Source organism: Pseudophryne corroboree, chromosome 2, assembly GCF_028390025.1.
Source record: "Pseudophryne corroboree isolate aPseCor3 chromosome 2, aPseCor3.hap2, whole genome shotgun sequence".
In the NCBI taxonomy this organism is placed as follows: Eukaryota; Metazoa; Chordata; class Amphibia; order Anura; family Myobatrachidae; genus Pseudophryne; species Pseudophryne corroboree.
In genome coordinates this window covers 576,908,519-576,933,866 of record NC_086445.1, presented here as the reverse complement: position 1 = coordinate 576,933,866, position 25,348 = coordinate 576,908,519, and the positions used below count along the sequence as shown (strand labels likewise).

At 47.3% G+C, this 25,348-nt stretch overlaps 1 protein-coding gene across 2 annotated transcripts in view; it reads right to left on the bottom strand.

The window, feature by feature from the left end:
• The window catches only part of LOC135036631 (protein argonaute-1), a 319,574-nt gene that overhangs the window by 49,637 nt on the left and 244,589 nt on the right, over positions 1-25,348 (bottom strand). For both annotated transcript variants that reach the window (XM_063954467.1, XM_063954468.1), the window contains 4 exons: positions 18,303-18,422; positions 16,777-16,899; positions 10,747-10,880; positions 2,662-2,846 (listed from right to left, as the gene is read on the bottom strand). In XM_063954467.1, coding sequence (XP_063810537.1) covers positions 2,662-2,846; positions 10,747-10,880; positions 16,777-16,899; positions 18,303-18,422 — 562 coding nt within the window. The remainder of the gene's footprint in view (positions 1-2,661; positions 2,847-10,746; positions 10,881-16,776; positions 16,900-18,302; positions 18,423-25,348) is intronic.

Here is a 25,348-nt window from a genome sequence, read left to right as displayed (position 1 = left end):
GTCGGAGGGAGACCTTGGTAAAGCAGACTTCAGGAGCCTGCGCAGGGGAAACGTCTCGACATTCCAAACTGTACCCCTGGGATACTACTTGTAGGATCCAGGGGTCCTGTACGGTCTCAGCGTCATGCTGAGAGCTTGTCAGAAGCGGTGGAACGCTTCTGTTCCTGGGAATGGGCTGCCTGCTGCAGTCTTCTTCCCTTTCCTCTATCCCTGGGCAGATATGACTCTTATAGGGACGAAAGGACTGAAGCTGAAAAGACGGTGTCTTTTTCTGCAGAGATGTGACTTAGGGTAAAAACGGTGGATTTTCCAGCAGTTGCCGTGGCCACCAGGTCCGATGGACCGACCCCAAATAACTCCTCTTCCTTTATACGGCAATACACCTTTGTGCCGTTTGGAATCTGCATCACCTGACCACTGTCGTGTCCATAAACATCTTCTGGCAGATATGGACATCGCACTTACTCTTGATGCCAGAGTGCAAATATCCCTCTGTGCATCTCGCATATATAGAAATACATCCTTTAAATGCTCTATAGTCAATAAAATACTGTCCCTGTCAAGGGTATCAATATTTTTAGTCAGGGAATCCGACCAAGCCACCCCAGCTCTGCACATCCAGGCTGAGGCGATCGCTGGTCGCAGTATAACACCAGTATGTGTGTATATACTTTTTATGATATTTTTCCAGCCTCCTGTCAGCTGGCTCCTTGAGGACGGCCCTATCTATAGACGGTACCGCCACTTGTTCTGATAAGCGTGTGAGCGCCTTATCCACCCTAAGGGGTGTTTCCCAATGCGCCCTAACTTCTGGCGGGAAAGGGTATACCGCCCATATTTTCTATCGGGAGGAACCCACGCATCATCTTCATTTAATTTATCTGATTCAGGAAAAACTACGGTAGTTTTTTCACATCCCACATAATACCCTCTTTTGTGGTACTTGTAGTATCAGAAATATGTAACACCTCCTTCATTGCCCTTAACGTGTGGCCCTAATAAGGAATACGTTTGTTTATTCACCGTCGACACTGGATTCAGTGTCCCTGTCTGTGTCTGTGTCGACCGACTAAAGTAAACGGGCGTTTTAAAACCCCTGACGGTGTTTTTGAGACGTCTGGACCGGTACTAATTGTTTGTCGGCCGTCTCATGTCGTCAACCGACCTTGGCGCGTGTTGACATTATCACGTAATTCCCTAAATAAGCCATCCATTCCGGTGTCGACTCCCTAGAGAGTGACATCACCATTACAGGCAATTGCTCCGCCTCCTCACCAACATCGTCCTCATACATGTCGACACACACGTACCGACACACAGCACACACACAGGGAATGCTCTGATAGAGGACAGGACCCACTAGCCCTTTGGAGAGACAGAGGGAGAGTTTGCCAGCACACACCAAAAACGCTATAATTATATAGGGACAACCTTATATAAGTGTTTTCCCTTATAGCATCTTTTTTATATATTTCTAACGCCAAATTAGTGCCCCCCCTCTCTGTTTTAACCCTGTTTCTGTAGTGCAGTGCAGGGGAGAGCCTGGGAGCCTTCCCTCCAGCCTTTCTGTGAGGGAAAATGGCGCTGTGTGCTGAGGAGATAGGCCCCGCCCCTTTTTCGGCGGCCTCGTCTCCCGCTCTTAACGGATTCTGGCAGGGGTTAAATATCTCCATATAGCCCCCGGAGGCTATATGTGAGGTATTTTTAGCCAAAAAAGGTTTTCATTTGCCTCCCAGGGCGCCCCCCTCCCAGCGCCCTGCACCCTCAGTGACTGCCGTGTGAAGTGTGCTGAGAGGAAAATGGCGCACAGCTGCAGTGCTGTGCGCTACCTTAAGAAGACTGAGGAGTCTTCTGCCGCCGATTCTGGACCTCTTCTCGTTTCAGCATCTGCAAGGGGGCCGGCGGCGAGGCTCCGGTGACCATCCAGGCTGTACCTGTGATCGTCCCTCTGGAGCTAATGTCCAGTAGCCAAGAAGCCAATCCATCCTGCACGCAGGTGAGTTCACTTCTTCTCCCCTAAGTCCCTCGTTGCAGTGATCCTGTTGCCAGCAGGACTCACTGTAAAATAAAAAACCTAAGCTAAACTTTTCTAAGCAGCTCTTTAGGAGAGCCACCTAGATTGCACCCTTCTCGGCCGGGCACAAAAATCTAACTGAGGCTTGGAGGAGGGTCATAGGGGGAGGAGCCAGTGCACACCACCTGATCCTAAAGCTTTACTTTTTGTGCCCTGTCTCCTGCGGAGCCGCTATTCCCCATGGTCCTTTCAGGAACCCCAGCATCCACTAGGACGATAGAGAAATTCTTTTATCAGAGAAACTCAGTAGAGCTCCCCTGTAGAGCACCCATTCTCCTCTGGGCACAGAATCCAACTGAGTTCTGGAGGAGGGGCATAGAGGGAGGAGCCAGTGCACACCCATACTAAAAGTTCTTTAGAGTGCCCATATCTCCTGCGGAGCCTGTCTATACCCCATGGTCCTTACGGAGTCCCCAGAGAAAAGACAATTAAAGCTGGTTCCTGAGAATACCCCCTTGCCACATGAAATTAAGTTGGGAAGTCCTTGGTGTTCCCTGGAAGAAGGCTTTTGGCTAAGAGCAAGAGTCATGTAAGAGGGAGGAACATTTATTTGGAAGGATATGACAGAAATTAGTCAGGCTACTCACCATACACTGGTGTTTTTCCTGGCAATATGACGATAATGAGCTGGAGTCCAGAATATGTGTTTTTGAGGTGTCTGAACATTGGCTCCACACTGTCCGCGCCCTGTGCGTATTTACAGAAGCAGGGCTGACCCTGGATGGGCATCCCAGCATCCTTTGAGATCTTCCTCAGCTGATCAGTGAAATTCCTGGAAAGATTGAATAACCGCAAAGTTTAAGGAATAGAATTGTGCAAATGAGTAACTCTAGGGAAAAAACAAAACAAGTAAAACATATACAATTATTGAAGTTTGGAAGTATATGAGCAACAAATTGACAATTACGCATTAATTGAATATTACCATGTTACCAGAGCAATCATACAGAAACCATTATCTGCCAAGTGCAAGCTTAACTAATCAAAGAAAATGTCCAACTAGGTAGTCATAATATCAGTGCTATGTTATAAGAAACATTTATTAAAAATTCTCAATAACTCAAGTAAATAATTACAATATTAACAATTTAAAGTTTTCCATTTTACAATGTAAAGCGCAACGGAATAAGCTGCGCAATATAAGAAACTGTATATAAAATAATTAATGTATGGGTAAATGGGAAGAAGGGATTGTGGGGTAATGGTGATACAAAAGGAGAGCATACAAAGAATCCAGAGATCCCATAAAAATGGTTAGAGTATAAGATAGTAAACCATAGCATCACACCCTACCGCTAAAATGCAGAAAAGAAAAAACATAAAAAGTTAAACTGGGTTTAATATTGGGAGCAAATATTCCTAATAACCATCACCCACAGAGCAGAAGAGCAGAGTGTATGGAGAAGTGATAATAGACAGGGTGTCCATTTGCTTATAAGATGCATCAATAACACTCCAATGAGAGAAGTCAAACATATCAATGTTTAACAACATCTGGCAGGGTTGGCATAGAGGAATACACATTCATCATTAACATCTGATCCCTAGATCTTTGTTCATTAAATGTTTGACTTTTTCCCCACAATGGGGCAGATGTATTAACCTGGAGAAGGCATAAGGAAGTGATAAACCAGTGATATGTGCAAGGTGATAAAGGCACCAGCCAATCAGCTCCAATATGTAAATTAACAGTTAGGATCTGGTTGGCTGGTGCCTATATCACCTTGCACAGATCACTGGTTTATCACTTCCTTATGCCTTCTCCAGGTTAATACATCTGCCCCAATATTCTTTCTGGGCATATTTACCATATGTAGATAAAGATGTCCGATAAGCTGTATTGTCTCCAGCAAAGAGGAGAAAATAGTTTAAAAGACGTCTGGGATTAAACACCAACAATGGTCTACTTGCTGTAAGTGGAGACAGAACTCTTCTCTGCCATCTATATATGACCAACATTTGTTGAGATGTTTACCTAAATCCTTCTACCTCTCTAGCTGAGGACAGTCATATTTTAGTTCTGCAGGAAGTATCAGATTTTATTTCATGTAGAAATAATGCCTCTCTGTCCATGGGCTCTTAGGCACAAAAACTAATACAGACAGTAATTCCCCAAATCCAGGCAGCACCATGAGGCAGCCAGGTAGTGGTGATTGGGGGAGATGAATGTGTGAGTGAGTGTGTGAGTGTGAGTGAGTGAGTGAGTGAGTGAGTGAGTGTGTGTGTGTGTGTTCGTTCACAAATCCATCACAGGAAGTAAGCAGTAGCCCACCACGACCCCTTTCTCCCACCGCCGGCATTCCACCCACCATGCTCCGGGCAAGAGAGGGAGAGTCCAAAATGCCTATAGCCCGCCTCCAGTGCAGGGTGTGCAAGGGCTGAGGTGGAAGGTGCGGCTGGGATACACCCTCTGCCAGGGGGCAGCCAAGCACAGTGGAGTACCCCGGACTGTCTGGTTCCAGCGCACTCTGCAAGCCAGGCCAATACTGGACGTTTCCATATATAACCAGATAGCTGATTTCTGCCTCCAACTAGAATTGTCACTTGGAGGTCTGTCTCTACACTAAGTCAGAGGACAATTTTTCTCTATGCTGGCAGATATTACAGAGATATGAAATGGGAGAGTGTGAAAATAAGAATTTACTTACCGATAATTCTATTTCTCGTAGTCCGTAGTGGATGCTGGGGACTCCGTAAGGACCATGGGGAATAGCGGCTCCGCAGGAGACTGGGCACAAAAGTAAAAGCTTTAGGACTAGCTGGTGTGCACTGGCTCCTCCCCCTATGACCCTCCTCCAAGCCTCAGTTAGGATACTGTGCCCGGACGAGCGTACACAATAAGGAAGGATTTTGAATCCCGGGTAAGACTCATACCAGCCACACCAATCACACCGTACAACTCGTGATCTAAACCCAGTTAACAGCATGATAACAGAGGAGCCTCTAGAAAAGATGGCTCCCTACAGCAATAACCCGATTTTTTGGTAACAATAACTATGTTCCAGTATTGCAGACAATCCGCACTTGGGATGGGCGCCCAGCATCCACTACGGACTACGAGAAATAGAATTATCGGTAAGTAAATTCTTATTTTCTCTAACGTCCTAAGTGGATGCTGGGGACTCCGTAAGGACCATGGGGATTATACCAAAGCTCCCAAACGGGCGGGAGAGTGCGGATGACTCTGCAGCACCAAATGAGAGAACTCCAGGTCCTCCTCAGCCAGGGTATCAATTTTGTAGAATTTTACAAATGTATTTGCTCCTGACCAAGTAGCTGCTCGGCAAAGTTGTAAAGCCGAGACCCCTCGGGCAGCCGCCCAAGATGAGCCCATCTTCCTTGTGGAGTGGGCATTTACAGATTTTTGGCTGTGGCAGGCCTGCCACAGAATGTGCAAGCTGAATTGTACTACAAATCCAACGAGCAATAGTCTGCTTAGAAGCAGGAGCACCCAGCTTGCTGGGTGCATACAGGATAAACAGCGAGTCAGATTTTCTGACTCCAGCCGTCCTGGAAACATATATTTTCAGGGCCCTGACAACGTCTAGCAACTTGAAGTCCTCCAAGTCCCTAGTAGCCGCAGGCACCACAATAGGTTGGTTCAGGTGAAACGCTGAAAACACCTTAGGGAGAAACTGAGGACGAGTCCTCAATTCCGCCCTGTCCGAATGGAAAATCAGATAAGGGCTTTTACAGGATAAAGCCGCCAATTCTGACACGCGCCTGGCCCAGGCCAGGGCCAACAGCATGACCACTTTCCATGTGAGATATTTTAACTCCACAGATTTAAGTGGTTCAAACCAATGTGACTTTTGGAACCCAAAAACTACATTGAGATCCCAAGGTGCCACTGGAGGCACAAAAGGAGGCTGTATATGCAGTACCCCTTTTACAACGTCTGAACTTCAGGGACTGAAGCTAGTTCTTTTTGGAAGAAAATTGACAGGGCCGAAATTTGAACCTTAATGGACCCCAATTTCAGGCCCATAGACACTCCTGTTTGCAGGAAATGTAGGAATCGACCCAGTTGAATTTCCTCCGTCGGGCCTTACTGGCCTCGCACCACGCAACATATTTTCGCCAAATGCGGTGATAATGTTTTGCGGTTACATCCTTCCTGGCTTTGATCAGGATAGGGATGACTTCATCCGGAATGCCTTTTTTTCCCTTCAGGATCCGGCGTTCAACCACCATGCCGTCAAACGCAGCCGCGGTAAGTCTTGGAACAGACAGGGTCCTTGCTGGAGCAGGTCCCTTCTTAGAGGTAGAGGCCACGGATCCTCCGTGAGCATCTCTTGAAGTTCCGGTTACCAAGTCCTTCTTGGCCAATCCGGAGCCACGAATATAGTGCTTACTCCTCTCCATCTTATCAATCTCAGTACCTTGGGTATGAGAGGCAGATGAGGGAACACATACACTGACTGGTACACCCACGGTGTTACCAGAGCGTCCACAGCTATCGCCTGAGGGTCCCTTGACCTGGCGCAATACCTGTCGAGTTTTTCCCAACGGTTTATAATCATGTGGAAGACTTCTGGGTGAAGTCCCCACTCTCCCGGGTGGAGGTCGTGTCTGCTGAGGAAGTCTGCTTCCCAGTTGTCCACTCCCGGAATTGCTGACAGTGCTATCACATGATTTTCCGCCCAGCGAAGAATCCTTGCAGCTTCTGCCATTGCCCTCCTGCTTCTTGTGCCACCCTGTCTGTTTACGTGGGTGACTGCCGTGATGTTGTCCGACTGGATCAACACCGGCTGACCTTGAAGCAGAGGTCTTGCTAAGCTAAGAGCATTGTAAATGGCCCTTAGCTTCAGGATATTTATGTGAAGTGATGTCTCCAGGCTTGACCATAAGCCCTGGAAATTCCTTCCCTGTGTGACTGCTCCCCAGCCTCGCAGGCTGGCATCCGTGGTCACCAGGACCCAGTCCTGAATGCCGAATCTGCGGCCCTCTAGAAGATGAGCACTCTGCAACCAACACAGGAGGGACACCCTTGTTCTTGGTGACAGGGTTATCCGCTGATGCATCTGAAGATGCGACCCGGACCATTTGTCCAGCAGGTCCCACTGGAAAGTTCTTGCGTGGAATCTGCCGAATGGGATTGCTTCGTAGGAAGCCACCATTTTACCCAGAACCCTTGTGCATTGATGCACTGAGACTTGGCTCGGTTTTAGGAGGTTCCTGACTAGCTCGGATAACTCCCTGGCTTTCTCCTCCGGGAGAAACACCTTTTTCTGGACTGTGTCCAGGATCATCCCTAGGAACAGAAGACGAGTCGTCGGAACCAGCTGCGATTTTGGAATATTGAGAATCCAATCGTGCTGCCGCAACACTACCTGAGATAGTGCTACACCGACCTCCAACTGTTCCCTGGATCTTACCCTTATCAGGGAATCGTCCAAGTAAGGGATAACTAAAATTCCCTTCCTTCGAAGGAATATCATCATTTCGGCCATTACCTTGGTAAAGACCCGGGGTGCCGTGGACCATCCATACGGCAGCGTCTGAACTGATAGTGACAGTTCTGTACCATAAACCTGAGGTACCCTTGGTGAGGAGGGTAAATTTTGGACATGAAGGTAAGCATCCTTGATGTCCCGAGACATCATGTAGTCCCCTTCTTCCAGGTTCGCAATCACTGCTCTGAGTGACTCAATCTTGAATTTGAACCTCTGTATGTAAGTGTTCAAAGATTTTAGATTTAGAATCGGTCTCACCGAGCCGTCCGGCTTCGGTACCACAACAGTGTGGAATAATACCCCATTCCCTGTTGCAGGAGGGGTACCTTGATTATCACCTGCTGGGAATACAGCTTGTGAATGGCTTCCAAAACTGTCTCCCTGTCAGAAGGAGACATCGGTAAAGCCAACTTTAGGAAACGGCGAGGGGGAGACGTCTCGAATTCCAATTTGTACCCCTGAGATATCACCTGAAGGATCCAGGGGTCTACTTGCGAGTGAGCCCACTGCGCGCTGAAATTCATTGAGACGGGCCCCCCACCGTGCCTGATTCTGCTTGTAAAGCCCCAGCGTCATACTGAGGGCTTGGCAGAGGCGGGAGAGGGTTTCTGTTCCTGGGAACTGGCTGATTTCTGCAGCCTTTTTCCTCTCCCTCTGTCACGGGGCAGAAATGAGGAACCTTTTGCCCGCTTGTCCACGAAAAGACTGCGCCTGATAATATGGCGTCTTCTCATGTTGAGAGGCGACCTGGGGTACAAACGTGGATTTCCCAGCTGTTGCCGTGGCCACCAGGTCTGAAAGACCGACCCCAAATAACTCCTCCCCTTAATAAGGCAATACTTCCAAATGCCGTTTGAAATCCGCATCACCTGATCACTGTCGTGTCCATAACCCTCTACTGGTAGAAATGGACAACGCACTTACACTTGATGCCAGTCGGCAAATATTCCGCTGTGCATCACGCATATATAGAAATGCATCTGTTAAATGCTCTATAAGCAAAAATATACTGTCCCTATCTAGGGTATCAATATTTTCAGTCAGGGAATCCGACCACGCCAACCCAGCACTGCACATCCAGGCTGAGGCGATTGCTGGTCGCAGTATAACACCAGTATGTGTGTAAATACCTTTTAGGATACCCTCCTGCTTTCTATCAGCAGGATCCTTAAGGGCGGCCATCTCAGGAGAGGGTAGAGCCCTTACAAGCGTGTGAGCGCTTTATCCACCCTAGGGGATGTTTCCCAACGCACCCTAACCTCTGGCGGGAAAGGATATAATGCCAATAACATTTTAGAAATTATCAGTTGTTATCGGGGGAAACCCACGCATCATCACACACCTCATTTAATTTCTCAGATTCAGGAAAACTACAGGTAGTTTTTCCTCACCGAACATAATACCCCTTTTTGGTGGTACTCGTATTATCAGAAATGTGTAAAACATTTTTCATTGCCTCCATCATGTAACGTGTGGCCCTACTGGAAGTCACATTTGTCTCTTCACCGTCGACACTGGAGTCCGTATCCGTGTCGGCGTCTATATCTGCCATCTGAGGTAACGGGCGCTTTATAGCCCCTGACGGCCTATGAGACGTCTGGACAGGCACAAGCTGAGTAGCCGGCTGTCACATGTCAACCACTGTCTTTTATACAGAGCTGACACTGTCACGTAATTCCTTCCAACAGTTCATCCACTCAGGTGTCGACCCCCTAGGGGGTGACATCACTATTACAGGCAATCTGCTCCGTCTCCACATCATTTTTCTCCTCATACATGTCGACACAAACGTACCGACATACAGCACACACACAGGGAATGCTCTGATAGAGGACAGGACCCCACTAGCCCTTTGGGGAGATAGAGGGAGAGTTTGCCAGCACACACCAGAGCGCTATATATATACAGGGATAACCTTATATAAGTGTTTTTCCCCTTATAGCTGCTGTATCTTTAATACTGCGCGTAATTAGTGCCCCCCCTCTCTTTTTTAACCCTTTCTGTAGTGTAGTGACTGCAGGGGAGAGCCAGGGAGCTTCCCTCCAACGGAGCTGTAAGGGAAAATGGCGCCAGTGTGCTGAGGAGATAGGCTCCGCCCCCTTATCGGCGGCCTTATCTCCCGTTTTTCTATGTATTCTGGCAGGGGTTAAATGCATCCATATAGCCCAGGAGCTATATGTGATGCATTTTTTGCCATCCAAGGTGTTTTTATTGCGTCTCAGGGCGCCCCCCCCCAGCGCCCTGCACCCTCAGTGACCGGAGTGTGAAGTGTGCTGAGAGCAATGGCGCACAGCTGCAGTGCTGTGCGCTACCTTGTTGAAGACAGGACGTCTTCTGCCGCCGATTTTCCGGACCTCTTCTGTCTTCTGGCTCTGTAAGGGGGCCGGCGGCGCGGCTCTGGGACCCATCCATGGCTGGGCCTGTGATCGTCCCTCTGGAGCTAATGTCCAGTAGCCTAAGAAGCCCAATCCACTCTGCACGCAGGTGAGTTCGCTTCTTCTCCCCTTAGTCCCTCGATGCAGTGAGCCTGTTGCCAGCAGATCTCACTGAAAATAAAAAACCTAATTTAAACTTTTACTCTAAGCAGCTCAGGAGAGCCACCTAGATTGCACCCTTCTCGTTCGGGCACAAAAATCTAACTGAGGCTTGGAGGAGGGTCATAGGGGGAGGAGCCAGTGCACACCAGCTAGTCCTAAAGCTTTTACTTTTGTGCCCAGTCTCCTGCGGAGCCGCTATTCCCCATGGTCCTTACGGAGTCCCCAGCATCCACTTAGGACGTTAGAGAAAGCTATATAATAATCTCCGTAGTATATTTATTTTTATAGCTACGAGTTTGCCCAGCCAGCATATTTCTTTCTATTATAAACTAATGTAGTAAAATCTGAATTATATTGAACCCCCACCCACCCCACCCCAAAATAAAACAAAAAGTGCAGAGAAGATATAACAATTCTACAAGATTAACATTCATTATTGCAGCAATTGGAAAATACATTTTCCTGTACTTCAGACATAGATCATACACGAGACATATGTCAGGACATGTAACAGTATTCCAAGTCATAAGAGTCCCATTTCTTTCATGCATTAAAATAAGAAGTTGGGAAAGATCACTAGAACACATTTTTTTATCCACCCACATAGAAGAAAGACGACAGCCACAAAGTAATTAAACTTCTTGCCATAGGTCCGATTTGTAGCCAATGCGGCACTCACTTTAGCACTTCCTCTCTGCATTGCTTCTGAGGAGCGAAGCAGGCAATGGCCCAGACCTTTATCTCAATGCCGTTATAGAACTGCTTTCCTCTCATGTCCCACACACCTTGGTTTGGAGTTGCAATCGCTCTGTTCTAGGAAAAGAAAATTTATTAAGAAACTATTCATTGACAGCCAATGACACTGCCATGTTATACAATGAGGACGTCTCTTGCAGCACACCTCACCAAGATGTTACAATTCACCAATGGACACCCTGATGAACATGCAGAAGGTTCATTACCTCCCCAGCTTCAATGTACTATAAAATAAGAATTTACTTACCGATAATTCTATTTCTCGGAGTCCGTAGTGGATGCTGGGGTTCCTGAAAGGACCATGGGGAATAGCGGCTCCGCAGGAGACAGGGCACAAAAGTAAAGCTTTTACAGGTCAGGTGGTGTGTACTGGCTCCTCCCCCTATGACCCTCCTCCAGACTCCAGTTAGGTACTGTGCCCGGACGAGCGTACACAATAAGGGAGGATTTTGAATCCCGGGTAAGACTCATACCAGCCACACCAATCACACCGTACAACTTGTGATCTAAACCCAGTTAACAGTATGATAACAGAGGAGCCTCTGAAAGATGGCTTCCTAAACAATAACCCGAATTAGTTAACAATAACTATGTACAAGTATTGCAGATAATCCGCACTTGGGATGGGCGCCCAGCATCCACTACGGACTCCGAGAAATAGAATTATCGGTAAGTAAATTCTTATTTTCTCTATCGTCCTAAGTGGATGCTGGGGTTCCTGAAAGGACCATGGGGATTATACCAAAGCTCCCAAACGGGCGGGAGAGTGCGGATGACTCTGCAGCACCGAATGAGAGAACTCCAGGTCCTCCTTTGCCAGGGTATCAAATTTGTAAAAATTTACAAACGTGTTCTCCCCTGACCACGTAGCTGCTCGGCAGAGTTGTAATGCCGAGACCCCTCGGGCAGCCGCCCAAGATGAGCCCACCTTCCTTGCGGAATGGGCCTTAACAGATTTAGGCTGTGGCAGGCCTGCCACAGAATGTACAAGTTGAATTTTGTTACAAATCCAACGAGCAATCGACTGCTTAGAAGCAGGTGCACCCAACTTGTTGGGTGCATACAGTATAAACAGCGAGTCAGATTTTCTGACTCCAGCCGTCCTTTAAATGTATATTTTTAAGGCTCTGACAACGTCCAACAACTTGGAGTCCTTCAAGTCGTCTGTAGCCGCAGGCACTACAATAGGCTGGTTCAGGTGAAACGCTGATACCACCTTAGGGAGAAAATGCGGACGCGTCCGCAACTCTGCCCTATGTTGAATGGAAAATTAAATAAGGGCTTTTATAAAACAAAGCCGCCAGTTCAGATACTCTCCCGGCCGAAGCCAGGGCCAGTAACATAGTCACTTTCCATGTGAGATATTTCAAATCCACATTCTTTAGTGGTTCAAACCAATTGGATTTGAGGAATCTAAAACTACATTTAGATCCCACGGTGCCACCTTAGGCACCACAGGAGGCTGTATATGCAGTACTCCTTTGATAAAAATCTGGACCTCAGGGACTGAGGCCAATTCTTTTTGGAAGAATATTGATAGGGCCGAAATTTGAACCTTAATAGATCCCAATTTGAGACCCATAGACAATCCTGATTGCAGGAAATGTAGGAAAACGACCCAGTTGAAATTCCTCCATCGGAGCACTCCGCTGCTCGCACCACGCAACATATTTTCGCCAAATACGGCGATAATGCTTCGCGGTGACTTCCTTCCTTGCCTTTATCAAGGTAGGAATGACTTCTTCTGGAATGCCTTTTCCTTTTAGGATCTGGCATTCAAACGCCATGCCGTCAAACGCAGCCGCGGTAAGTCTTGAAAAAGACAAGGACCCTGCTGAAGCAGGTCCCTTCTCAGAAGTAGAGGCCACGGATCGTCCGTGACCATCTCTTGAAGTTCCGGGTACCAAGTCCTTCTTGGCCAATCCGGAGCCACTAGTCTTACTCCTCTTTGCCGTATAATCCTCAATACCTTTGGTATGAGAGGCAGAGGAGGAAACACATATACCGACTGGTACACCCAAGGTGTTACCAGCGCGTCCACAGCTATTGCCTGCGGATCTCTTGACCTGGCGCAATACCTGTCCAGTGTTTTGTTGAGGCGAGACGCCATCATGTCCACCATTGGTTTTACCCAACGGTTTAATAGCATGTGGAAAACTTCTGGATGAAGTCCCCACTCTCCCGGGTGAAGGTCGTGTCTGCTGAGGAAGTCTGCTTCCCAGTTGTCCACGCCCGGGATGAATACTGCTGACAGTGCTATCACGTGATTCTCCGCCCAGCGAAGGATCCTGGCAGCTTCTGCCATTGCCCTCCTGCTTCTTGTGCCGCCCTGTCTGTTTACATGGGCGACTGCCGTGATGTTGTCCGACTGGATCAACACCGGTCTTCCTTGAAGCAGAGGTTCCGCCTGGCTTAGAGCATTGTAGATTGCTCTTAGTTCCAGAATGCTTATGTGAAGAGACTTTTTCAGGCTCGACCACACTCCCTGGAAATTTCTTCCCTGTGTGACTGCTCCCCAGCCTCTCAAGCTGGCATCCGTGGTCACCAGGATCCAATCCTGCATGCCGAATCTGCGGCCCTCCAATAGATGAGCCTCCTGCAACCACCACAGAAGGGATACCCTTGTCCTCGGCGACAGGGTTATCCGCAGGTGCATCTGAAGATGCGACCCTGACCATTTGTCCAACAGATCCCTTTGCATGGAATCTGCCGAAAGGGATTGCTTCGTAAGAAGCTACCATTTTTTCCCAGGACTCTTGTGCATTGATGTACAGACACCTTTCCTGGTTTTAGGAGGTTCCTGACCAGGTCAGATAACTCCTTGGCTTTTTCTTCGGGAAGAAAAACCTTTTTCTGAACTGTGTCCAGAATCATCCCCAGGAACAGCAGACGAGTTGTCGGCATTAATTGGGATTTTGGAATATTCAGAATCCATCCGTGCTGCTTTAGCACCTCTTGAGATAGTGCTAAACCCATCTCTAGCTGTTCTCTGGACCTTGCCCTTATTAGGAGATCGTCCAAGTATGGGATAATTAATACGCCTTTTCTTCGAAGAAGAAATATTATCTCGGCCATTACCTTTGTAAAGACCCGAGGTGCCGTGGACAAACCAAACGGCAGCGTCTGAAACTGATAGTGACAGTTTTGTACAACGAACCTGAGGTACCCCTGGTGTGAGGGGTAATTGGAACGTGGAGATACGCATCCTTGATGTCCAAGGATACCATAAAGTCCCCTTCTTCCAGGTTCGCTATCACTGCTCTGAGTGACTCCATCTTGAACTTGAACTTCTTTATGTACAGGTTCAAGGACTTCAGATTTAGAATAGGCCTTACCGAGCCATCCGGCTTCGGTACCACAAAAAGAGTGGAATAATACCCCTTCCCTTGTTGTAGAAGAGGTACCTTGACTATCACCTGCTGAGAATACAGCTTGTGAATGGCTTCCAAAACCGTCTCCCTTTCTGAGGGGGACGTTGGTAAAGCAGACTTCAGGAAACGGCGAGGTGGCTCTGTCTCTAATTTCAACCTGTACCCCTGAGATATTATCTGCAGGATCCAGGGATTTACCTGCGAGTGAGCCCACTGCGCGCTGTAATTCTTGAGACGACCGCCTACCGCCCCCGAGTCCGCTTGCGAAGCCCCAGCGTCATGCTGAGGCTTTTGTAGAAGCCGGGGAGGGCTTCTGTTCCTGGGAAGGAGCTGCCTGTTGCTGTCTCTTCCCTCGTCCTCTGCCTCGTGGCAGATATGAATAGCCCTTTGCTCTCTTATTTTTAAAGGAACGAAAGGGCTGCGGTTGAAAGGTCGGTGCCTTTTTCTGTTGGGGAGTGACTTGAGGTAGAAAGGTGGATTTCCCGGCCGGAGCCGTGGCCACCAAATCCGATAGACCGACCCCAAATAACTCCTCTACGCATCGCCTGTCCACTGTCGTGTCCATAAAGCTCTTCTGGCCGAAATGGACATAGCACTTACCCGTGATGCCAGTGTGCAGATATCTCTCTGTGCATCACGCATATAAAGAAATGCATCCTTTATTTGTTCTAACGACAGTAAAATATTGTCCCTGTCCAGGGTATCAATATTTTCGATCAGGGACTCTGACCAAACTACCCCAGCACTGCACATCCAGGCAGTCGCAATAGCTGGTCGTAGTATAACACCTGCATGTGTGTATATACCTTTTTGGATATTTTCCATCTTCCTATCTGATGGATCTTTAAGTGCGGCCGTCTCAGGAGAGGGTAACGCCACTTGTTTTGATAAGCGTGTTAGCGCTTTGTCCACCCTAGGAGGTGTTTCCCAGCGCTCCCTAACCTCTGGCGGGAAAGGGTATAAAGCCAATAACTTCTTTGAAATTAGCAGTTTTTTATCGGGGCACCCCACGCTTCATCACACACGTCATTTAATTCTTCTGATTCGGTAAAAACTACTGGTAGTTTTTTCACACCCCACATAATACCCTGTTTAGTGGTACCTGTAGTATCAGCTAAATGTAACATCTCCTTTATTGCCAAAATCATATAACGTGTGGCCCTACTGGAAAATACGGTTGATTCGTCACCTTCACCACCGGAATCAGTGCCTGTGTCTGGGTCTGTGTCGACCGACTGAGGCAAGGGCCGTTTTACAGCCCCTGACGGTGTTTGAGGCGCCTGGACAGGCACTAATTGAGTGTCCGGCCGCCTCATGTCGGCAAACGACTGCTTAAGCGAGTTGACGCTATCCCGTAATTCCACAAATAAAGGCATCCATTCTGGTGTCGACCCCCTAGGAGGTGACATCCTCATATTTGGCAATTGCTCCGCCTCCACACCAATAACGTCCTCATACATGTCGACACACACGTACCGACACACAGCAGACACACAGGGAATGCTCTATACGAAGACAGGACCCACTAGCCCTTTGGGGAGACAGAGGGAGAGTCTGCCAGCACACACCAAAAAGCGCTATATATGACAGGGATAGCCTTATGATTAAGTGCTCCCTTATAGCTGCTTTTATATTAATATATTGCCATTTATTTTGCCCCCCCTCTCTGTTATACCCTGTTTCTGTAGTGCAGGGGAGAGACCTGGGAGCCTTCCTGACCAGCGGAGCTGTGACAGAAAATGGCGCCGTGTGCTGAGGAGATAGGCCCCGCCCCTTTTTCGGCGGGCTCGTCTCCCGCTATTTAGTACATTTAGGCAGGGGTAAATATCTCCATATAGCCTCTGGGGCTATATGTGAGGTATTTTTAGCCTTTTTAAAGGTTTTCATTTGCCTCCCAGGGCGCCCCCCCCCCAGCGCCCTGCACCCTCAGTGACTGCCGTGTGAAGTGTGCTGAGAGGAAAATGGCGCACAGCTGCAGTGCTGTGCGCTACCTTAAGAAGACTGCAGGAGTCTTCAGCCGCCGATTCTGGACCTCTTCTTGCTTCAGCATCTGTGAGGGGGCCGGCGGCGTGGCTCCGGTGACCATCCAGGCTGTACCTGTGATCGTCCCTCTGGAGCTTCATGTCCAGTAGCCAAGAAGCCAATCCATCCTGCACGCAGGTGAGTTCACTTCTTCTCCCCTCTGTCCCTCGTTGCAGTGATCCTGTTGCCAGCAGGAATCACTGTAAAATAAAAAACCTAAGCTAAACTCTCTAAGCAGCTCTTTATGAGAGCCACCTAGAATTGCACCCTTCTCGGCCGGGCACAAAAATCTAACTGGAGTCTGGAGGAGGGTCATAGGGGGAGGAGCCAGTACACACCACCTGACCTGTAAAAGCTTTACTTTTGTGCCCTGTCTCCTGCGGAGCCGCTATTCCCCATGGTCCTTTCAGGAACCCCAGCATCCACTTAGGACGATAGAGAAATAATGTGATACAAGTAAGTGTGCTATTGTGCATCTGTGTACCATGCAGGAATAATACAACATATAACCCTCCATAACTTAAGAGAAGTCTTTCCATATCCATATGCTGTAAACTTACTCTGCCTCCATACTGCAATATGGGTGCAGGGAGGACCCTTCCTGTAACCTCTGTCATGTCATCTTTCACTTTGATTCCAAACTCTTGGATGTACGGGTCCAGATTGTAGCTTGCATTTTTCATCTAACAACAGAGAGATACTGGTTGGAACAATATAGTATATGGTACAGAAATGCAAAGTTATTCCAAATCAACATATACTGCATTTACATCAATGGCTGCCATAAAGTGCGTAATCTAAGACTCAGATATTCCTGGATCCGCCACTAAAAAAAACATTCCCACTAATAGTTATACATATATTTGTAATAGTGTTCATGAGCTTGTTCTACTTTGTAAACAGCCACCCCAACCAACTGCAATGTAAATGTCCCTAGCACTGCTTTATCAGTGAAAGTGCTTTCTCCTCCATGTCGCCTTTTTCCCACCATTATGCTGGAGAATTAAAGACACCTATATCAGACTCCATCTCATGTCACTTTCCTCCTGCATCTTACATGTCTTTACAATGTGTTATAAATCTGCTATTTAACCGCATGAGGGCTCTAGAGACAGGGGTCCTGTGCAGCAGTGTACAGGACAAAAATCTAAGGAAAAATGTGAGGCGGCTCTCAAGCAGGGTCACTGCTGCCGTCACATGTGGCACCTGCTGTTTTTTCATGCTCTCTTAGAAATTGGGTGGTGGAATATTTGCAGTATCACAGTAAAATTCACTTTTTGTAGTTTTACACATAAACAGTACTCAAAGTACTATGTAAAAAAACACAATAAACAAAACAAAATGTGCTTGAAAACCCCCAATTTGTATGAAAACCCCTCTTTTAATCCTAGAAAGTCTGAAACTTCAAACAACATGCATACCAAAGGGTATGGGACGTTGGATAGACACAAATTAGGTCGGGCATGGAAGGTCGACATGCATTAGGTCGACAGGGGCAATAGGTCAACATGGGCATTAGGTCAACATGTACTAGGTCGACAGGTCAAAAGTTCGACATGAGGTTTTTGACTGTTTTTGGTGTCGTTTTCTCTGTAAAGTGACGGGGAACCCAAATTAGTGCACTGTGTCCCCTCGCATGGCTCGCGAGCTTCGGGCAGATTACCATTCCAATCGTAGTCCACGTGGATCGTTAAGTATGAAAAAATCCAAAAAATGTAAAAAAAAATGTGAAAAACTCATGTCGACCTTGTGACCTGTCAACCTGATTCATGTCGACCTAATGGCATTGTCAACCTAATGACCGTAACCCATACCAAATATAAAATAGTTGCCATTATAGGGTTACTGTAAGTCTACAACACTGTTGGCATTCTTCAGAGAAAGTAATTAGCTATCTTAAAAAAAAAAACTAAAAAAAATCTTTTGTTGTCCAGGATTCCTAAGTCAGTGAATCAACTTTCAAACCTTTTTTTTGAAAGCCATGCTTACAGCAGCACAGAAGTCTTACACATGCCTAAAGCAAAATAAAGATTTACAGCCAAATTACAGGTAAATCTTCAGATAAATGATATGTAATGGCACTCACCAGCCTGCTGATCTCTTCCTGCCTGTCTGGAGCAGACCGGGCTGTTGCTTTGATCATAGTGGAGGTCTGATTGTCAGTCAGTTTCTTTATACATCGCTGCCCAGCTACAATATTACAGACCTGCAATAAATGTATATGAATATGTACTACAGTTTTCCAAGTTGCAATTTTACTGTGACATTCTAAGTAAAAGCCTGATAGAAGATATAGCGCTTCTTATCCCTCAATATATAGAGAGACAGGAAGAATATAAATGTGTCTTTACTTTTGCTTCAGTCATGCTAAATAGCCCCCCCTCGGTAAGCCAGGTCCAGAGCGACTCTGCCACAGTAGGAACCGGTTACCCTTAAAATGTGCATATATACGCATAATTAAAACATATAGAGATGCCAACAGTGCGAAGGGTCTGAATATTTGTAGAAAGGCTCTGGTGCAAGCAGCCATGGCTTTTCACCATGCCAGATTTCCTTCATCTGCGACTTTGTACGTTAAACAAATTGGTATGGACACATCTGTATTAAACATAAAAGTGTCTTAGAAACCAAATAATCCATGTAGAACATAAGATACTTATATAATGTAGTAAAATGTCTGTCCTTCATATTTCCAACCACCTTGTAAACAGACTAGCTAGCACATAAGAGGCCCTTTAGAACGATGCACCAACATGTAAGGAGTAGAATATCTGGTATATGGACCTTTTGACCTGTAATGATCAAAGTTATGTAGGGGAGATCCAATAAGTGTTCATGTGCCATTGCACTTTAGTCCCCAAAGTGTAACTGTGCTATTGTTCAGGTACTGCATCGTACTTAGGCTATGGCCACACATAGCGGCCAAGCGGGTGCCGTTTGTCCGCGAGGAGACTGCACATGGGCGGCAGACCAGCCACCGCTGGATCCAACTGCAGCATGCTGAGGTTGAGCCGGGCGGCAGGACAATGGGATTTCAAGGTGAACACATATATTTCAATGTATGTGTTCACACAGTGCGGCTGTGCGTGCTATTGAAATCCTGTGTCACTGTCCGGATCCTGTTCAGCGGGACCCGCTTGGCCGCAGCCTTAAGTATCAGCAGTTCTCAAACATAGATCTGGTACCAAACTTTACATCCGTACCTGCAGGATGCTTTATACCCTAAATCAGAGGTCCTCAAGGTACCCCAACGGTCCAGGTTTTAAGTATATCCACACTTGGCCACAGGTGACTTCATTAATACAAGTTCATTTGATTTAGCCATCTGTGCTGGGCCTTGGAGAAACGTAAAATCTGGACCCTTGGGGTGCCTTGAAGACTGCATTTGAGAAGCTCTGCCCTAAATACTAGCTGTCAAAGTGCTCCAAAAGTAGGCTTACCATACTATCCCTTTAAACTGGGACACTCATGAATTACACAGGTTCCGTGGCTGGCTTAATTCAAGCTAGCATGTCACATGGTTTTAATCCGCCATAGAACCTGTGTGATTCAGGAGTGTCCTGGTGTAAAGAGATAGTATGGTAAGCCTATCCAATAGAATCAAACTGAGAGAGCTGGTAATTTTTCTACTAGAATTTTTTTTAAGGGAGTATTTACAGATCCATTTTGCATTTTCTACGTAGACTATACTGCAAATCACAAGCCAGAAAAAGTCTTGTCTTTCATTGGTCAAGAATCAATCGTAAGCAACACTATAAGTAGGCTGACCATACTCTCCCTTTAAACTGGGACACTCATGAATTACACAGGTTCTGTGGTTTATTAAAACCAGCTGAAATGCAGGCTTGAATTAGGCCAGCCACAGGACCTGTGTAATTCACGAGTGTCCTGGTGTTAAGGGTTAGTATAGTAAGCCTTTTTTTTAACTCTAAAGTACAAATGAATCTCAAACATTGTCACTATTACTTATCAATGTTATCAACTGTTTATCCAATTTTTGCAAGTCAAAAAGAATGGCTGAACAGCACAGATACTACGTAAGAAATGGTTTGTTTCGTTTTTTTCTACTGCTGTTCACTGTAAGCAGTAAAATTGTATTTATTTAACATACTGATCAATCCTTTTGCCTGGGGTTAGATGGGGTTGCACAGACTAATAAATGAATAGCCACTTACATAGGCTTACCATACTAACCATTTAAACCTGAACACTTATGGATTACACAGGTTCTATGGCTGATTAAAACCAGGCAAAATGCAGGCTTGAAGTCAGCCAGCCACAGAACCATATTTCCCTACTTACAGTAACACCTCCAGATAGGAATCTGAGTTTTCATAAGGCTATAGAACAGGTTAAAAGCAAACCATAATCAAGTAATCATGAAAGTACCGATATAAAAAAAACAGGTTGTGCCTTAAGATGTTGGATCACATTATGCACAAAGGCAACTATTGCACTTACTTGGTCTAAAAATCAATGTGAACATATGTCTCTGATGACAATGAGAGCTTGAATGGCTTGCTATACAATACTTAGTTCATCACATTTAATATGTCTATCATGCAAACATTTTCTTTGACAGAAAAGTGTTCCTTTTGTCACAATAACATAAAACCACAAGTAACATGTATCTAATGAAAGAAATACTTCGTTCTCAGAGCAGGTGATTACAAGTATGCAGGTCTCTGAGATACCTCATTTATGTCAGCTGCTTGCTAATTACATGGTCACACCCCTGAATGACTGCTATACTAACCACAAACCGCATTTCAATAAATTATCTAATCCAACTTCAAATTATATCAATAATATATATAACAAAATAATATTTTTAAGATATAAATTATTTACTTAAAATACTACATATTTTAAATGCAAACCGTTCAATATTGACTACTGAAGCATCCACAACAAACAATTAAGCTGCAGGTGCAAAAGGAACAACCAGACAAGGTAGGGATGTATGTGCACCCAATTAGGCCACAGAGAAATGGATTTCTGATAAAAAAAAAACCTTATTTCCCCCATCCCCCATAGGTGACACAGGCTCACCCAAAGCAGGGATAGGCAACGTGTGGCACTCCAACTGTTGTAGAACTATACATCCCAGCATGTTCTGTCTGTGTTTTAGAATACCCTAACAGCAAACCTGTGGCACAGTATGCTGGGACGTGTAGTTCCAAAGCAGCAGGCGTGTCATATGTTGCCTACCTCTGTTACAAAGCTGAGGAGAATATGTGTACCAGTGGCAGAATGGGTTTACTATGCCACCCTGTCTGTTCTGGGGTTCTTATTCAGTTAGTTATCTGCCATTACTTGGCCACCAGACACTAACTGAAAGTGGCAATTGAGCACTAGCTGCATAAAAAGAAGATTTATGCGCTTACTATAATAGGCAATGGTAGTACAGAAGGAACTGGGCAGCAAATAGTTAAGCGTTTATTCCCAGCAGCCCAGGGTACTTCTCCCCTAAACCCCACCCCCAGCTACCAGTTTGGCTAACAAGCCTAAGGTCGGAATGAGAAGGGAGATAGGCAAAAACTCAGATGTGGACAGGGGAAGCCGAGAAAAAAAAATCCCACAAGCCAGGTGTATCAGGGTGGTTGCCCAGTGTTCCCTGTGGATATCGAGGAAAAGGATTTAACAGGTAAGCACATACATCTCCTTTTCTACTTCAATCCACAGGGGACACAGACTGACAATAAGATGTCCCAAAGGAATTTCCCTATGGAGGAGTTGCTCCTGAACGGCACTGAGAACCCTTCGCCCCAAAGGTCACATCAGCAGAAGCAAAGGTGTCAAATTAAAAGAATCTGAGAAACAAATGGGCAGAGAACCACAGTGATGAGGGGGCGTGGCTTGGCAGGCAAACTGAAAAGACGTGTGTGCCTGGAGCTCCTGTAACTCTCCCTCTCCAGCGGGCTTTCCCATCCTTTCTACAGTGCCTCCCTGCTTCTAAATATCCCTTTCACATCAAAAACCCGGCTCCGACCTGGGTAAGAGACGTTCACATCGCAATATTGACCTGGGTTATTCCTGGGTTATTGCCGTGTTGGTGCCTTTTTGCTCAACCTGGGTCATCCATGTTAAAACCAGTGTGATGTCATTTTAAAAGGACTTGATTGGTTCCCAGTTGAAGGGGCTGGGGAGTGCTCACAGTGCAGCAATCATGGCCGACAGAGCACATGCCCCAGCACAGAGCCCGGAATTCATGAGTGTCTCAGCTGTACTGCTGCTGGATTCAGGTTGTGAGAGGTTATTGCAGCTTCTCACTGTCTGTAGCTTCTTCTGCAGCTATTTAACAAGACGGAAGAGGTTGCATTTTTTGGCTGAAAGGGATATTTCGCGGAAACAATATCTGCGTAAGAGGAGATCTCTCATAACAGCATCGGTGTCGACTATCCTGAACCTCCACCTCTCTTCCGACCAAAGAGTGTGGTCCAGAGAGAGGCAGCATGGACAAGCGTTCATGCACAGCGTCCTTAATTTTGAGGCTATCCAGTGGAAGTCACACTTAAGGATGTCACGCCAGACCTTCTATTATCTCTTGGATCTATTGACCCCAACACTCGCTAGGCAGACCACAAACTTCCGTACACCCATACAGTGCCGTAACTAGACATTTTAGCGCTGTGTTGACATTTTAGCGCTGTGTGCAAGAAACAGCATCACCCCCCCCCTGCTTATGCAAAATATATAGGGGCGTGGCTTCATGTGAAAGGGGCATGGCCACAGAGCTCCCTTTGACACATTACCGCAGGCAGAGCCCCCTTTTACACATAATGACAGGTATAGTCACCCTTTACACATTGCAACAGCAGAGTCCTCCTTTTTATACAATACCGCAGTCAGAGTCCCGTTTTTACACATAACAGCAGGCAGAGTCCCCTTTTTATTTTTTATTTTTTTTTCACATTAGGCAGGCAGTCCCAGAAGCAGAGTCCCCCTTTTTACACATTTGGCAGGGTTAGAGCAGGTGAGGACGACGCAGGGGGAGAGAACAGGTGAGAGGAACACTGGGGGAGGGCTAGGGAGAGAGCAGGTGAGAGGAATACAGGGGGGTGCTTAAGGAGAGAGCAGGTGAGAGGAACGCAGGGGGAGGTTTAGGGAGAGAGCAGGTGAGAGGAATACAGGGGGGGTGCTTAAGGAGAGAGCAGGTGAGAGGAACGCAGGGGGAGGTTTAGGGAGAGAGCAGGTGAGAGGAACGCAGGGGGAGGTTTAGGGAGAGAGCAGGTGAGAGGAACGCAGGGGGAGGTTTAGGGAGAGAGCAGGTGAGAGGAACGCAGGGGGAGGTTTAGGGAGAGAGCAGGTGAGAGGAACGCAGGGGGAGGTTTAGGGAGAGAGCAGGTGAGAGGAACGCAGGGGGAGGTTTAGGGAGAGAGCAGGTGAGAGGAACGCAGGGGGAGGTTTAGGGAGAGAGCAGGTGAGAGGAACGCAGGGGGAGGTTTAGGGAGAGAGCAGGTGAGAGGAACGCAGGGGGAGGTTTAGGGAGAGAGCAGGTGAGAGGAACGCAGGGGGAGGTTTAGGGAGAGAGCAGGTGAGAGGAACGCAGGGGGAGGTTTAGGGAGAGAGCAGGTGAGAGGAACGCAGGGGGAGGTTTAGGGAGAGAGCAGGTGAGAGGAACGCAGGGGGAGGTTTAGGGAGAGAGCAGGTGAGAGGAACGCAGGGGGAGGTTTAGGGAGAGAGCAGGTGAGAGGAACGCAGGGGGAGGTTTAGGGAGAGAGCAGGTGAGAGGAACGCAGGGGGAGGTTTAGGGAGAGAGCAGGTGAGAGGAACGCAGGGGGAGGTTTAGGGAGAGAGCAGGTGAGAGGAACGCAGGGGGAGGTTTAGGGAGAGAGGAGGTGAGAGGAACGCAGGGGGAGGTTTAGGGAGAGAGCAGGTGAGAGGAACGCAGGGGGAGGTTTAGGGAGAGAGCAGGTGAGAGGAACGCAGGGGGAGGTTTAGGGAGAGAGCAGGTGAGAGGAACGCAGGGGGAGGTTTAGGGAGAGAGCAGGTGAGGAACGCAGGGGGAGGTTTAGGGAGAGAGTGAGGAACACGGGGGCAGCAAGTGAGAGGAACATGGGGGGAGGTTTAGGGGGTGAGAGGAATGCGGGGGAAGGGGGTTTTTAATAAGTCCCTATCTGTCCATAAACTGTAGTGGTGGTGTGTGCTGGTGTAAGTCCGACTCCTGGATAGATGAGTCCAGCGCTGACAGGCGCAGGTGTATGGTCCCTGCTCCATTTGTTCCTCGGCTCTTCTGTGGCTGCAGCTCCCCGTGTCAGGTGCCGAACACTGGCAGAGGAAGAGGCTTTCTGGCTGGCTGCCCCGGGCGCGCATGGTGACGTCACGCCCGGCGCTGAGTAGCGCAGCTGAGGGGAGAAGGGATTGCTGAAGCGCATGTTCAGCGCCTCGGCCTCCTCCCCTCGAGGTCAGCTGCTGCCGGGTGACGCCTCCAGTCGTCCACAATAGTAACACTGGAGCGGCGGTGGTGCAGTTGGGGGGCGGAGGGAGAGGAGGATGGATAAGGGAGCACCCATCACACTAGCAGTTCTCTCCACTAAAGCAGTGCCGTAACTAGCTATGCGGCGGGTGCATGCAGAGATTTTTTTCCGCCTCACAGCGCACTGCGCTGTGTGCAATGCCCCACTCGCATATAGCTAGTTACAGCACTGCACCTATAGAGTAAACTATGAGGCCAGCGATAGCATAGTGGTGGTACGCAACTCGTGAATATCGCACCCTGTCGTGCCTATTTGGTGTGGGCATATCAACAGTGTGCAACATCGTTTATGAAGTCACACGGGCACTGGTGCAAAGTCTATACCATCGATTTATTTGTCTACACCAAGGACAGTGCTTACAGGACACCAAAAAACCCACGGATATCCCCAATGCGCAGGTGCAATTGATGGAACCCACATTCCTATCATAGCCCCTCACGATAACCATGCTGATTATTATTTTACAGGCTGTGGTGGATCATAAATATTGGTAAGAATGTTGTGTCCCTTTTTTTTTTTTTTTGTGATAACGCTTATCTTTCAACATTTCCAATCTAATGTGTTTTGTTTCCCAGCTTCATAGATGTATTTATCGGTTGGCCTGGACGTGCACATGATGCTCGGGTATTTGCCAATTCTGACCTGTTTCGCC